Below are 15927 nucleotides of genomic sequence, written 5' to 3'. Positions count from 1 at the left end.
TATTTAAAGGACAGGAACTATATCTTATTCATCTTTATATTCCCAGCACCTAATTCAGAGTCTAACTCAGAAATTAATAATTATGGAAGGAAGGAAAAAAGCAAAGGTGAGAAAAAAACAAAAGGAAAAGCAGAGAAGAGGGAGAAGGAGTAAAGAGATGAAGGTACACACAGATCCTCACTTTGCACATGAGGGCTTACTGAAATTCACCACGACCAGCAGAAGGAAAAAGACAAACACCCATTCTCTGTATTAGACATGAAGCATGTGTTTCTAATACTAAACATCTTTCAGTTTCAGTGTAATGAGTAAGTTCTGCATATTTCATATTAAATGTGCAATTACATACTAATTTTTACTGCCAGAGAAAAGCACTTAAAATAAGAGAAAATGAGAATCAAGAGAACTGCTGACTAGGTTTAAAAAAAAAAAATCCAAGAATAGAAACAGGACTGAAAATCCCCAAATAAAAATAATTAGAAAAGGTCAGGTGTATTTAGGAGACAGTAAGAATGACCTTCAGTTACTCCATCTCTTCGGGTGGGTCACTAGTTTTCCTAAGGTTACTTTAGACCCCTGAACTCATTTCATATGAACTTTTTTCCAGACTTGTTTTTGCTACCTCAAAAGTTAAAAAAGTCATTTAGTTGCTATAACCACACTTTGCAATCTGTAATGCCAAGACATCTAGAAAGTTGACAGCTACTGAATGGCTTAAGCTACCCACAAATTGTTCCAACGCACCAATCTAGTTAGTGAGAACACTGCTTTCTTGGGCATCAAAGTTTTTGCAAAAGCACAGAGGATACTGACATTACTTCAAATGTAAACCACGTTCCAAGATTTAACATCTGTTTAAGTCCCCAGGCTATTTCAAATTGCCTGTTCAAATGAGAACAGGCAATGTTCTCATCTATCTGCATTACTGATAAGAAATGAAGTTAATTTGGCATCTATTTGTTATTTTATTCATCTAACAATTTTTGAGGGCTTCCACTGTGGTGCAGTGGTTAAGAATCCGCCTGCCAGTGCAGGGGACACAGGTTCGAGCCCTGGTCCAGGAAGATCCCACATACCGCGGAGCAACTAAGCCCACGCGCCACAACTACTGAGCCTGTGCTCTAGAGCCCGTGAGCCACAACTACCAAGCCCGCGTGCTGCAACTACTGAAGCCTGCGCATCTAGAGCCCGTGCTCCGCAACAAGAGAAGCCACTGCAATGAGAAGTCCGTGCTCCGCAAGGAAGAGTAGCTCCCCTTCGCCACAGCTAGAGAAAGCTCGCGTGCAGCAACAAAAACCCAACACAGCCAAAAATAAAATAAATAAAATTTAAAAAAAACAAACAATTTTTGAGCACCTCCTATGTGCTCTGCAGATGCAAAGGTGAGCAAGACTGTTCTCCAGGAAAGGCACAGTTGAGTGACAGACAAGAAAAGATGTAACATCCCACTTAAGTCCTGGATGTGACTACTCTCAGGGCACTCACTCCACAGATAGTAACTCTAACCGTTCAGTTTGACTTTGGCTGAAAGGCAGAAAGTTGTAGCATAAAGAGCTCAAACTCTAGAGCAGATGGGTTCAAGTTCTCATGCTGCCATTATTGTGTGGCAAGATACTTAACCTCTCTAAGCTCACTCCTTCATTGAAGGACAAACACTTACTGAGTGCTTACAACGTGCCTAGCCTCAGGTGCCTTAACTGTAAGATGAAACTGCCGTAGTCACACCTCACAGATAAGGAGAGGAAGTGTATGTAAATTGCCAAACCCACAGCCTGGCAAAGAGAGACACTGTTATTATCAATTATCAATCAAATGTTGTGCTACATTCTAAGGACACAAAGATGAGTAAGACAGGGTCCTGACCTAAAGGTGTGTGTGTGGTCTTGGGGAGGAGTTCGACACAACAGCAGGCGATTTCAGTATAATATAGCAAGTGCCATAACAGAGCGCTTTAAGAGCACCAAGGATGAGCTCAATCCCAAGCGCACAATGATTTTATCTAAACTCATTTCAAAGCTCCCATTCCCACAGAAAGGCTGTTTAGAACAAATTGAATAGGGAGATAATGCCTTCCCAAAATAGATCTAGTTAAAAAAAAAAAGCTGGGATTTATACCATCTTTGACTCTCTAAAATTTTTTTAATCCTAAAAAAAGTTTGTTGGCCTTAGTAACTCTTAGAGAGCACATTCACTCAGATCATGTGGGAAAACTTAAGACATTAGAGAAAAAACAGAATGCCCAAACGATGACAGTTAAAAGGATGTCACTCCGGCAGGAAACTATATCAGCTGTGTTATTATTCCTTCTGATGATGTCACAAACTTCCCTTACTGTCGCCAAAATATAAAACACAAAGCCTTGGTGTTCTGTTTACCTGAAGGGTATTCTGGTCAATGACCTGGAAAAGAGAGTGAGGTTTATTGTCAAAAGATACAGGCCGGTGGAGAAGACTGCCACTGCCAAAAGCAATCCATCCTGGTTCCAGCTCCTCATTCCGGCAGTACACAAAACCTCTGTGGGGAAAAACGGTATACAGGCTAAGTCACCAGGTCATGTCTGAAACCCTGCAATGAGTTACAACAGACAAAACAACATTTCCCTCCTAATTTCTTTTCAATAACTAAGTATGCAAAACATCTGATGGAGAATAAACATATTATATTAACTTTGAGACTGACAAACTATGGCAAATATTAATTTCCCACAACAAATTGGAGAGGAGAAAAAGTTGGGGAAACGGTCTAATTGAATATACATAAGGATCTCAAACTGTGGTTTCTTTTGGCAGCAATTCATAGATCTTATATCCCAAATGAAAAAAAAAATCACCACTGATCCAATGTCAAATCCAAGAACAAAAAGACTTAACTCGAAAAATACCCATTTATCAACATGGAGAAGTCATTAATATAAAAATTCTGATCACAGAGGAATTTCTGGCTAGAAGCTAGAAACAATGATTTTAGGGCTACCAAACTCTTTATAGAGTCAAAACAAAGCTGAAATGCATTAACAGAACCAGAGAAAGAAAGTGACAATAAGAGAAAACCAGTCATTCAGACTTGTTTAGTCACTCATCAGTCTATGGGGAGTTAGCACGCACTCCCGGGTGTCTTCATCACAGATTTAGGTAATGAGGAAAACGTTCCAGCCAAATCATTCAGCAAGTTCCATGCAACTGACCTGAGAGTACCATGTAATCCAGACCCCAATTTGCTTACTCCTCTTCCAACTGAGTTAGTAGTATACAGGTAAAGACCATCTGCCGTGACACAGCGTCCCAAGTCAGCATCTGAAATCGTTTTTTCACAAGTAAATTATATACATGCTTTTTCTAATGAAATTATAAACGTGCTTTTTCGAATGAAAAAGCCATTAGGAGGCTGAATGAAAGATAATCTCCCATTTCTTAAATAAGTGCTTCTTGGGAATTCCCTGGCAGTCCAGTGGGTTAGGACTCAGTGCTCTCACTGCCGGTCCCCAGGTTCGATCCCTGGTCGGGGAACTAAGATCCCTGCAAGCTGCACAGTACTGCCAGAAATAAAAATAATAAAATAAGTGCTTCAACGTGACTTCCAGGGAAGATGGCTTGAACACCTAAAACAAAACTCCAAAATGAATGTAGGATTAGAGACCAAGATCAGGGAAAGAGGTCAGATAGTTATTAGCAGAAGAACCTGGTTCAGTCTCTGCCAAAGATTTTTTTTCCTTTTTTTTTTTTGAAAAGCAAAAATACATTCCTAACTCCAATCTGAAATGACTAAGCATACAATACTTTCGCTAAGGCTTGTGTAATAAAAAAGGTGTGAGATTTAAGAGTTTGGGGCACTTATTAGTTGACCTTGGGCCTCTTTGAACTTCAGTTTCTTCATCTGTAAGATGAAGATAATATGTACCTCAAGAGTTACTGTGATGGTTAAATGAGACAACATAGGTAAACACCCACACTGCTCTCTGGTACAAAGCCAGGGCCCCATGAATGGCAAATGATTTTATGTTGATAGACTGATGATATACATTGAACTAAAATCTACTCCTTGTGGATTTTCCATCTAGAGATCCTAATTTTAAATTTCTGGAGTGACACAGCACAAAAGTATAATATCACTTCTATTTAAAAAGAGCAAGTATGTTTACCCTCAGGGGTATCTTCCCCAAGCTTAAAACAAATAGTATCTCTCTGAATGATAGTAAATGGTTTACTAACATATTCTAGAGAATTTACCTTAATAAGAGAGCTTACAAATAAAACTTTGTTTTTATTTTCAAAATCAATCCACTTACTATGTTTAAGTGGAGTTTCTCTACTATTTGCCATATTATAAGAAATCCAGTGTAACAGCACTCAAATTAGTACTCAGTATGTGGTTATCTTAAAAATTCAGCCTACTAATCCAAGATAACCAAGACTTGTTCCTATTAGTTCTTCAAAAAACAGTTAAAAGTAGGTAATCATTTTCAAAATATTAATTTCATTCCTTAAACATTTTATTTTAACTTAAAACTTATAAATATACATTTATTCATCACTCTTTAGATTAAGGCCAAGGCCTTTTGAGTATGGATCTGACAAGGAGTGAGAGTCAAGGTAACAGAGTAAAACAAGATTGGCCAGAGTTGACACTTGTTGAAGCTGAGTGATGGGTATACAGGGTTTACTGTAGTATGCTTTCAACATCTGGGTATGTTGAATGTTTCCACATATTAAAAATTAAATAAGACTACTTTTTAAATTTTTATAAGAAAAACATTCTCTAGCCAGGAGCAAAACCAAAGGTACAAGAGAGTGAAAAGCATACAGATCAGCTTAATACCATCATCCTCAGTAAGAAATTACTCCAAAGGAGATACTAAAAGGAGTAAAAGGAGAGAGTAAAGAAAGGAGTTTTGGTTTTGTATGAATTTATAAATTTCCACCTATAATGTTTAAGAACTTCTTGGGCATTGGAGGCTTTTTGCTTCTCCTATTGACTCTAGTTGAGTCAGTGAAGATAGTAACTCACATCCAGAAGTCTTGCCTCTGTTCCTCTCACCACTTTCACATGACTGTCTGGAAGAAACAGTGGACCGTGAAAAGGCACAGGCACTGGATGAGAGGTGTGGGGATGGCCCACTGCTTACACTGAACCCCATTCCCTTACAGTTACCTAGGAAAGCTGTCCCCATCAAAAGTGTGAGAAGGGGTGGGCAGAATAGACTCTGAATCCCACTCTAATTTCTTAGAGAATACAATTTCTTAGAGATTGGCTCTGTTGAATCATTCTAAAGCATTCCATTTTTAAAAAAAATAAATTTATTTATTTATTTAAATTTTTTTTGGCTGTGTTGGGTCTTCGTTGCTGCACACAGGCTTTCTCTAGTTGCGGTGAGCGGGGGCTACTCTTCATTGTGGTGCGGGGCTTCTCATTGCGGTGGCTTCTCTTGTTGCGGAGCACGGGCTCTAGGCGCACGGGCCTCAGTAGTTGGTGGCACACGGGCTTAGTTGCTCCGCGGCACGTGGGATCTTCCCAGACCAGGGCTCGAACCCATGTCCCCTGCATTGGCAGGCGGATTCTTAACCACTGCACCACCAGGGAAGCCCTAAAAGCCTTCCATTTCTAAATGTAAATAATTCCCTAGGGTTTTTTAAATTCCTATTTTATCACTTATAATCACAAGTACCAATTACAATAACAAACAGGTTTGGAAGCAAGGCAGACTCTTGGCAAGCCTGCAACTCCGTAGGTGGGAGCAGCAATGCACAGACTCTAAGAAGAGCCTACTGGCCTCATGGGTTTTGTGTGCCACGGCACCGGTCAGTACATCTACCAAGCGAATAGAGGCCTAATTCACCTGGTAAGTCAGTTAACTGCAGGTCATTTCAGAGACCTTCTGCCATTTTCACTGAGATCACAGAATAAACAGATATGTAATACCTGTAAAACTGTAAAAACATTTTAATCTAGTCTCCTTTATTTAAAGGGGATACTTAACAATTCATGCTCCTTTGAACACTCTTTTTTTTTTTTTTTTTTTTTTTGCTTGTAGGACAGGAGGTTCACCAACACACACACAATAAGTTACTAAAAGAAACAGCATCAGGCAACAAGACCTGATACTCTATTCGTGGACTTAAGGCTCCCATGCCCAAATTCAAATACCTAGGAATTTAAGTAATTCATGCTTCCTTGGCAGAACTGTACGGATGATCCTTTTCCCTTGAGATAGTAAAACCTATCCATTTTCTTACCTCACCGAGTATCAGCTTTTATACTTTTACTGATAAAGCAGACAATGATTACCCTGTATAGGAACCTTGAGCTCTTAATTAAAAGGAATACAGAGTTATATCTAAATTGTTTTCCACAATTATCTAAAACCACTCTTTTCATATCTTAATTTCAATCACAGGACCAAAACCCTTGCATTACCTTTATTTTCAGAACTGGAGCCAGTGTTGCTATCTGGTGCAGGCAACATGTCTTCATACCCCCATGATACTATGTGTTTGCCACCAAGCAAACAGGAGGGGGATCCAGGTCCCCCTTCCAAAAGCAACAGCCTAAATAGGGGAGATAGAGAATCATAAAGACACCGAGACTATCCATTTCAGCAAGAAGATAAAGGTCTACTTAACATCTCAAAGAGCAGAAAACTAAAATAGTTCTACACAAATACTATACATCTGAAAAGACATTAACAATACGTATATTTTTAAATTAGAAAATTACGAAGTAGTGCTTATGGAAATGTTATAATAAAATTGTAGCTGTGTGTAAAATGCATATATTTTACATGTATACATATCTGAGAGAGAGATAGAGAGAAGGGGTGGGATGGAGAGAAAGGGGTATGAACTAGGAAACATATAACACACACAACATTAGGAGTGGTTATCTTTGAGTAGTGAGATTATGACTTTCACTTTTTTCTTTATACCTTAACATCTTATTATCTTGAAACCTACAATAAGAATTCATGACAAGCTATTGCATTTTTTTTACCACAAAAATTAAAAAATGAAAAATAACATGCTCTAGGAACACCTTCCAAGAAGGAAAGAAACAAAATTCTTACTTAAGATTAAAATAACATACTTATTTAAAAATGAGTCATTAATTGATTAAAAAAAAAGTTTAGCAATTTACTTATTAAAAGAGCTTTTATGCACAAGGCTCCCTTGTGTAGAAGGAGGGTGAGGATCCAAAGTGACAACTTACCTATACAGCACATCGGCTACAGGCAGGGACCCTAGATCTGTCTGCTTCTGTAATAGATGGACTGTATGAACAAAAGTTTTCAATGATCCCCTAAAAATAAAAGGAAGGAACAGAAAATCGTCACAACTGAAACGTCAAATAAGGTTGTTAATGTCAATTTTATTAACCACACGGGGAGCTTCCAAATTGAGTCTGCTTCTGCCAATCAGTAGATGTGTTGTACAAAATGTCAAAATAGACGTGATTCTTACCATGCCAGTTATGATATTCTTCTTGTATTTGCAAAGGTAAATAATGTTCCCCTAACATAAAAGTTCAAAACATAAAGCTCAAGCACAAAGAATGTGTGGCTATTATGCCTGATACTGTTTCATCATCAAGTTGATCTCTAGCTGAAGGAGATATTTCATAGGAAAAGGTTATATTTAAAAGTGTAGCAGTATTTCTAGGCTTAATTTCTTAATCTCTTTGTTAAGTTCATCCATTTTACATAAACATCTCACACATTAAATATGACTGAAGAGGAAAACATTCAAAAATTAATACTTTGTGCTGAGAGGTGTCCCTTCTGCTTTCCCCTGCTGTGCAGTATGTGACCGTAATGCTTGCAGAGCTCACTAAGACCCAATTTCCTTTTGGTTCCCAAAGCTTGAGGCTCTGGGAAGTCTATACTTTGGTCAGCAGGATCTAAAAGAAGGTGATTTTAAGATGCACGAGACTTACCTGGCCAGATCCCAAGTATAAATCACCACAAGAACATTTCCTGAGCTAAACGATCGCCAGTATCAGATGGGCTGACTTCAGATTGCTACCTTATTCTCTTAGCCAAGTCTTTAATTGCTAGGTATCATGTGCCTAAACCCCAAAAAGAAATGGAATACCTAACACAGGACCAAGAAGGCCTAGAGTCCTCCTTTTTTTTTTTTTTTTAAATTTTATTTATTTTTTATTTTTGGCTGCATTGGGTCTTTGTTGCTGCACGTGGGCTTTTCTCTGGTTGCAGCAAGTGGGGGCTACTCTTGGTTGTGGTGTGCAGGCTTCTCATTGTGGTGGGTTCTCTTGTTGGGAGCACGGGCTCTAGGCGCACGGGCTTCAGTAGTTGTGGCACACGGGCTTAGTTGTTCCGCAGCACGTGGGATATTCCTGGACCAGGGCTCGAACCCGTGTCTGCTGCATTGGCAGGCGAATTCTTAACCACTGCGCCACCAGGGAAGCCCGAGTCCTCCTCTTAATTGCCCCTTTCACTATCTCTGGTGTTCAAAGAATCAAAACCAAAGAACCATATAAGGCAGGGAGGCAGGAGACACAGTATAAAAGCACAAGTTGAGAGTCAGGACCCTTAGGCTCTGAAACCCGGCTCTGCCACTCACCAGCGGCACCATCTCAGTCCTGTTACCAAATTCCTATGGGTTTTTACTTCTTCATCTGTCCAATAAGGATACCTCCCTGGGGTACAACGAGGTTAAAAGAAAGGGGCAAAGGCACAATGGAACATTTAAGACATTAAACCAAATATAAGATATTATTAGCTGCCAGATTCAGATTTTAAGAGTAAAATTTAGGGACTTCCCTGGTGGTCCAGTGGGTAAGACTCCATGCTCAATGCAAGGGGCCCGGCTTCAATCTCTAGTCAGGGAACTAGATCCCACATGCATGCTGCAACTATGTCTGCATGCTGCAACTAAAAAGGTCCTTCATTCTGCAACTAAGACCTGGCACAGCCTAAATAAATAAATAGTAAAATTGAAACGCCTTCCATGGCTCCTAAGCCCCTACACGGTCTGGACTCTCATCTCCTGCCCCTCTCCTGCTACCATTGCATTCCAGCCACCCTGCTCACTTTGCTGTCCTACCCCAAGCACAGAAAGAGGATCAGATTTGTGCCACTTGCTGCTCCTCTTGCCTGGAACTCCCTATCACTGGCTTTTTTGCAATGGCTGGCTGGCTCTCATCATCTAGGCCTCAGCTCAAATGTCTCCTATTCAGTAAGGCCTTCCCTGTTATCTCTAGCTAATGCTGGCCCCTACCTCCACTTAAGTCATTCTCTATGATTAAAATATCTTGATTTGTCTTCTTACAGTGAACATCCCTCTCAGAAATTATCTTATATATGCATTTGTTGCTAGTTGTCTGACTCTCTCAGTCTCATGTAAACCTTGCAATTTTAGGAACCATTTACCTTGCTCACTGCTGTATCCGCACTGCCTAGTAGAGTCTCTTGCACGTGGTAAATGAGCAATAATGACTGACAAAATGAAATCCACTCAACTGTAAGATTAGAGACCATGAGTCACCATGAGTCATTATTTCCCTAAGACCTAGCAAGGTTCCTGGCACATCAGATATGTTCAATAAATGTTAGTTGGTTGAAATGAATGAACATCTTCAAAATATTTTTTTGGAAACGCTGTTCTGTCTTTGAGAGCATCAATCTCAAAAGTTCAATAATATGCTCCTAAATAACTTCATTAAAGGAGATGATCTAACACTGAAAAGTACGTGACTGAGGTAAATAAAGTCCAGAACAAGGTGTTAATATTAGCAATAATGTAGGCACCATCTAAAACAAAAACAAAAATACACACCCAAGAAGAAGAAAATAAAAAACACTCATTTCAACGTTTCTGCTGAACGGAATTTGGAATCTCAAGTACCTGAAGCGATTTCAATAACTCTCTCTTGGTTCAGACTAAATTAGGGTACATAATAAAAAAGTGAGTTTTATGATCCCATGTTCATTAAAAACATTTGAAACTAAAGAGTTGATAATTGGGCTTCCCTGGTGGCGCAGTGGTTGAGAGTCCGCCTGCCGATGCAGGGGACACGGGTTCGTGCCCCAGTCCGGGAAGATCCCACATGCTGCGGAGCGGCTGGGCCCATGAGCCATGGCCACTGAGCCTGTGCGTCCGGAGCCTGTGCTCCGCAACAGGAGAGGCCACAACAGTGAGAGGCCCCCATATTACACACACACACACAAAAAAAAAGAGTTGATAATTATTCCAAACATCCTAAATCTGTCTAAAGATAGGACTATCTAAAAGCAAAATTTCCCAAAGTAGGACTTTTGCATTAATAACAAATCTATTTAGGGCTCAAAACTGTCTTCTGCATATCCAAAAAAAATAAATCAGTCCAATATAAAGCCTTTACAGGGAAACTTATTTCAGTACCACCCAATAATGTCTCCAGAATTAAGCTCATGTCAGGATTTCCATAATCAACCACAGTCTTCAAGGATCTAAAACTAGGCTATGACAGTTTGCTGAGGGCAAAGAAACTGACAATAAATGCTGCTGCCATTGTGCCTTAAAAATAGCTTCAGATTCAACCATTTGAAGGTCAACTTTGAAACCATAAAAATAGGGAAAGGAGTCTTATAGCTAGGAACTTCATAATCCTCCAAGAAGAACTTTTCCACATTCTCTTTGCTAACAAAAGGAATAACTCAATCAAAGAAAAAATTATGAAGGGAGAGAGATTAGTGACACTAATCTATCAGACCGTGGTCCTAATTGGTCCCTAGACAATTAGGTTAGAAGAAAGCAAAGGTAGTGAAACTTTTTCTCACAAATATGTGAGAGTGATCATACAGTTTACTGGGCAGGAGAATGTAAGAAATCCTCTCCTGGAAAAGTAACTCCAAGCACATTTCCTATTGACAGTACATCAGTAACATCAACTTACAAATGAAGGACAGTACACTATTAAATCTTGCTACACACAGAGAGATCTTTCAGTTACATTGATGGAGCCAAGCGTCAAGGTCCAGAAATATAATTTGTGACCAAGTCTGTGTGACTGAGTTCAGGTGAGTAATAACCCATTCACTCACTGACATACTCCTTACAGACATGCAGGAAAAAAAAATTAAAAGCTCTAAATATTTTTTGACTGTCCTTCCAGGAGAAATACAGATACAACATCCTCTACTAACTACCTGATGTAAAACAGTAACCATCTAAGGGTGAGTAGACAATGGCAAGTGCTGATTCTCCATTTTAAACTGTTTAAGCTGTTATCATGGTATAACAGAAAGCAAAAACTTGAACTTGGGTTTCAACTCCAGCTCCTGGTACCAAGTTTTGGTGGAAGCATCTTATGCATTGTCAAGGCTGCAAAATTCAATACTGAAAACGAAGAAGGACTTCTGAATGTTGAGACTTCCAACAAATACGCTTGCCCTCTTATTCACTCACCCAACCCAGGAAGCAGCCATCACAAGGTCACCAGTTGGCACCTTTGATTTTCCTTACCTGGCACATGCCAAAGCCACCAGGGCAGCAGCAGCATTTTCTTTTTGCTTATGTGGGATGTGTCGGCCTGTGTCAGAAGTCTCCTCTAGCCAAGAGCACAGCAAAGTTTCGATTCCATTCAGACAGTCAGCAGGCTCCTTGGTCAAGCTCAAAGGCTGGCAGTCGCGAAGGCAGTTCAATAGCACCTCAGCAGTTATGTTACAGAGAGAGGGGTCTGTTCTACTCTGGGATTGAATAAGGGGGAAGACCAGCAGGAGCCCCATCCTTGACGTGAAGGGAGCTTGCTCGGGTTGCTGCAACAAGCCCTGGCGTTTGAGCAGGGCCAAAGTTTCTTCGTCACCTGAACTTTCCCTTTCATGCTGTTCTTCCAAGGCCAGCTGGCGCTGGGCATTCCACAGTCCTCGCAAGGCATTCAGGCGGTATTCCAGTAGGCGGGCATACGCATTGCTCTGATTCCCACAAACAGAGCGCAAACGTTCTGCTAATTCCGTCGGATTCTTGGTCTCAAATGTTAAAATCTAAGGAAAGAACCAATAGAAAAGTTGGTATGTATTGCTTTCACCACTGCTCTCATCTATGGAAGCAAATCTATCCAATGGTATCTAAAAATGGTCCACATCAAAAAATCTTTTAATTGTGGCCAAAGCCAGGTTGCTGATAGAGATTTTTCTCCTTGGCACTTCTGCTAATGCTCCTATTAAAAGTGAGATTAGAACCCAAATCATGAAAATAATTAAGTGTGGAGGTCAAAAGTTAATTTGAGTAGCTTATTTTAGAAAGTTGAGGTGTAAATATTTATTCAATGCTCAGGTTATAAATCTATGTCTCTAACTTCTATTACCAGGTAGGTTGTCAGTGAAAACAGAACAAGTTTCATCTTCAAGATCTAATATACCAACTAATAAATGATTATTTATTATTCTTTGATTTTGAAGAACACTCCATTCTTACTACTGCTAATCCACTCTTTCAATTGGTGACATGGTATAGATTTATCCAGTTCATACTGATAATGGATCCACCCCTATTTTCTCACCAAGAACATACAAGTATCAGGAGACCTCCTTGAGATTTTCAGCAGCTGGGGAAATGATAAAACCATTAAATCCTCAATCAACTAGGAAAGGAAACAGCTATGAAGATAAAGAATCAAACTAAATTCATGATGCAAATAATTTACGCATACAAGTGTGACTAAGTTAAAATGAACAGACTGTTGTAACCAACAAATAAGAGGCCACTCTTGGAACAAGCACATTAAAACAGATTATCAGGCGCCAGAGGTGTCTGGTTCTCAGTAGACCAGAAAGTCAGGGTGGGGAGAGGCTTGGAATAAAAGCAAAGAAAATTCTGTCAAGTCATTGGCACTGAAATTTTAAAGGGTCATAGGTCACTTTATTTCTCTCATAAACCTGCAAAATATTTTTTTTAATCTCAAATTTTGCCCTTAAAACTGTTAGCCCAATAAAACAACAAGAACTTCCAGAGAAATGTAAACCCTGTAGCTGCCTAGCTTAGCTATACATGCAAGTCGCTAAACTGAACTGAAAAAATGTTCAGTTTGAAAACAAATTCCAATTCAAAAAATTAACTACGTATGTATCTCATTTAACTGATTTGAAAAAATATTCATTGTTTTAAAAAGTAACCAATTCAAACTTCAGTCCTAGTGTGTGAGATCAGAAATAATATCCAAATGCCATAAAATTTCAACCAACAACGTAGCAATAAAAAGAAATGAACCAGTGATATCTACCACCTCAGTGAATCTCAATGGCATTTTATTGAGTGAAAGAAGTCAATTTCAAAAGGTTCCATCTGCATTATTCTATTTATATGACTTTCTGGAAAAAAAAAATCTATAGTGATAGAGAACAGATCAGTGGTTGCCAGAGGCTGGGATACAGGCAGGGTGTGACTATATAGGGATAGTATGAGGGAGTTTGAGGAGGCAAACAAACTGTTCTATATCCTGATTGTGCTGGTGGTTACGTGAATCTATACATGTGTTAAGATTCATGGAACTGCACACCCACTCCCCCAAAAAAGGTCAATTCTACCATATGACAATTTAAAACAGTTCTAATCAGGCTATGGTTGTATTCAACTAGGTATCATTGGGCAAAGCAATATTGCAAATTATATTATTAAAAATAAGAACTAGGGACATTTTAATTTAGTTTTTAATACAACAGTATCAAATAATGATTGATTAAATGTCCTTTATCATTAAGTCATACAAATTGTATTTCCCTACCCTTTTGTCTCGATTCATCAAACACAAATTACCCTTTTGATTATTTTTTGCATGACAGCAGATAAAATAACTCCAAATTCCTTTAAAAACGATCACATTTCAAGGGCAACCATCTACCCTTAAGTAATTGTATCTAAGGAAGCTAGATTACCTTTTTTTTTTTTTTTAAGATCACTCCCCAAAAAAGTCAGTAACCAGCTTCCACCATTACGATCAACAACCAAAGACTGAGATACTTTTAATGTTGTGAAAAATGAAAAAATTTTAAATTTGATCATCTCAAGGTATGAAGATCTAAACAAATAAATTTTGTTGCATTTTTTTAAATGCTTTTCAATACTGATTTTGTGATCTCTACCCAATACAACTCTTTGATATAAAATACATATATGGACTTCCTGGTGGCGCAGTGGTTAAGAATCCACCTGCCAATGCAGGGGGCACAGCTTTGAGCTCTGGTCAGGGAAGATCCCACATGCCACAGAGCAACTAAGCCCATGTGCCACAACTACTGAGCCTGTGCTCTAGAGCCTGCGTGTCACAACTACTGAAGCCCTTGCACCTAGAGCCTGTGCTCTGCAACAAGAGAAGCCACCGCAATGAGAAGCCCGCGCACCAAAACGAAGAGTAGCCCCCGCTCACCACAACTAGAGAAAGCCCAGGCGCAGCAACGAAGACCCAACGCAGCCAAAGATAAATTAATTAATTAATTTTAAAAAATTATTTTTAAATTAATTAATTAAATACATATGTGCTCCAAATACATTTTTACTTATGCTACACTGAGCGGCAACTTATGTTATATGAAGCAACTACTAAAAAATTCAATACAGGCTTTTATTGGACACAAGAATCAAAGAACAATTCAGTAATATTAAACCCAGATATTTAGTTTTATTACCAATCTCAAACATAAGTGCTTCTGAAATACGATACTTCATGGTTCATAAAATGATGTATATGACAGAATCTGTAGCTAACTCCAAATATTAAGATTATCTGAAAAAATATATACTATACTTCTGTATTTTTCTGATGGTTCTATTTTTACAAGCACTTCAGTTATATTTTTGGCATTCCACTTGAAAGACAAATATTCTGAAAGGATTTGAGTTATAATATAATTAACAAAATATTATATAATATACACGCTTAAGTGACTGTTATGTTTATTGATTTAACAGTATCTAAAGCACACTATGCTTTCAGAAATCCATTAGATTACTCAGCATTATCCATTTCAATGGCCTTATGAAAACTAAGAACTGTCTGATATGCTGCTGTTTTTAAGAATTCTAAAGTTTGAAGGTCATGGCCTAAAATCATTTTATAAAGATATCATACCTTTGGGTTTTAGTAAGTCAGCTATGGAGGATCTATTCTGGTATTTATGAATATTAAATGATTTGTCTCATATCCTCATATAAAACCACTGCTCTTAGTAATGGCTCTTGACCAAGATAAAAGACTGTAATGTCATTATAAAATTAATACTTTTTCTTTAAAAAGGAAAAAGGCTATTTAAGGAAAAGGGAAGATCCCTGTCACCCTTAATCAGAAGACAGGTTTGCTAACTGTACTTTGGTGATAATGCTGAAGTCACCCCGATTAAGGGAACGACACTCAAAGCAATTCGTAGCCTTAATATAATTTTATCATACATGACATACATATTTTTAAGCTAAACAACAATCATTCTGGAAAGCTAAGAGAAGGTAGGCAAAATATTCTTTGCCAGCTAAATCTGGCTTTGAACAAGACTCCAATATTTGACATAAGAAGTACAGAGGATCAGGACTTCCCCTGTGGTGCAGTGGTTAAGACTCTGCGCTCCCAATGCCAGGGTCCCCGGTTTGATCCCTGGTCAGCAAACTAGATCCCACATGCATGCCACAACTAAGAAGCCTACATGCTGCAACTAAGGAGCCAGCGAGCCACAACTAAGAAGCTTGCAAGCTGCAACTAAGGAGCCCATGTGCCACAACTAAGGAACCCGCCTGCCGTAACTAAGACCTGGTGCAACCAAATAAATAATAAATAAATATTTTTTTAAAAAAGAACTATAGGGCTTCCCTGGTGGCGCAGTGGTTGAGAGTCCGCCTGCCGATGCAGGGGACACGGGTTTGCGCCTCCCATGTGGGAGGATCCCACATGCCGCAGAGAGGCTGGGCCCGTGAGCCATGGCCACTGAGCCTGCGCGTCCGGAGCCTGTGCTCC

General features: G+C 39.0%; 1 protein-coding gene across 1 annotated transcript in view; it reads right to left on the bottom strand.

The window, feature by feature from the left end:
* The window catches only part of HECTD4 (HECT domain E3 ubiquitin protein ligase 4), a gene marked incomplete at its 5' end in the record, with an annotated part of 190514 nt that overhangs the window by 129988 nt on the left and 44599 nt on the right, over positions 1-15927 (bottom strand). The window contains 5 exons of the mRNA XM_082667923.1: positions 2376-2514; positions 3185-3293; positions 6412-6542; positions 7201-7290; positions 11454-11971. Of these exons, the coding sequence (XP_082524049.1) occupies positions 2376-2514; positions 3185-3293; positions 6412-6542; positions 7201-7290; positions 11454-11971 (987 nt within the window). The remainder of the gene's footprint in view (positions 1-2375; positions 2515-3184; positions 3294-6411; positions 6543-7200; positions 7291-11453; positions 11972-15927) is intronic.

Source organism: Grampus griseus, assembly GCF_964374135.1.
Source record: "Grampus griseus genome assembly, chromosome: 12".
NCBI classification, from domain to species: domain Eukaryota; kingdom Metazoa; phylum Chordata; class Mammalia; order Artiodactyla; family Delphinidae; genus Grampus; species Grampus griseus.
The sequence above is the reverse complement of the archived record's forward strand: the minus strand, read 5'-3'. Positions and strand labels throughout refer to the sequence as shown.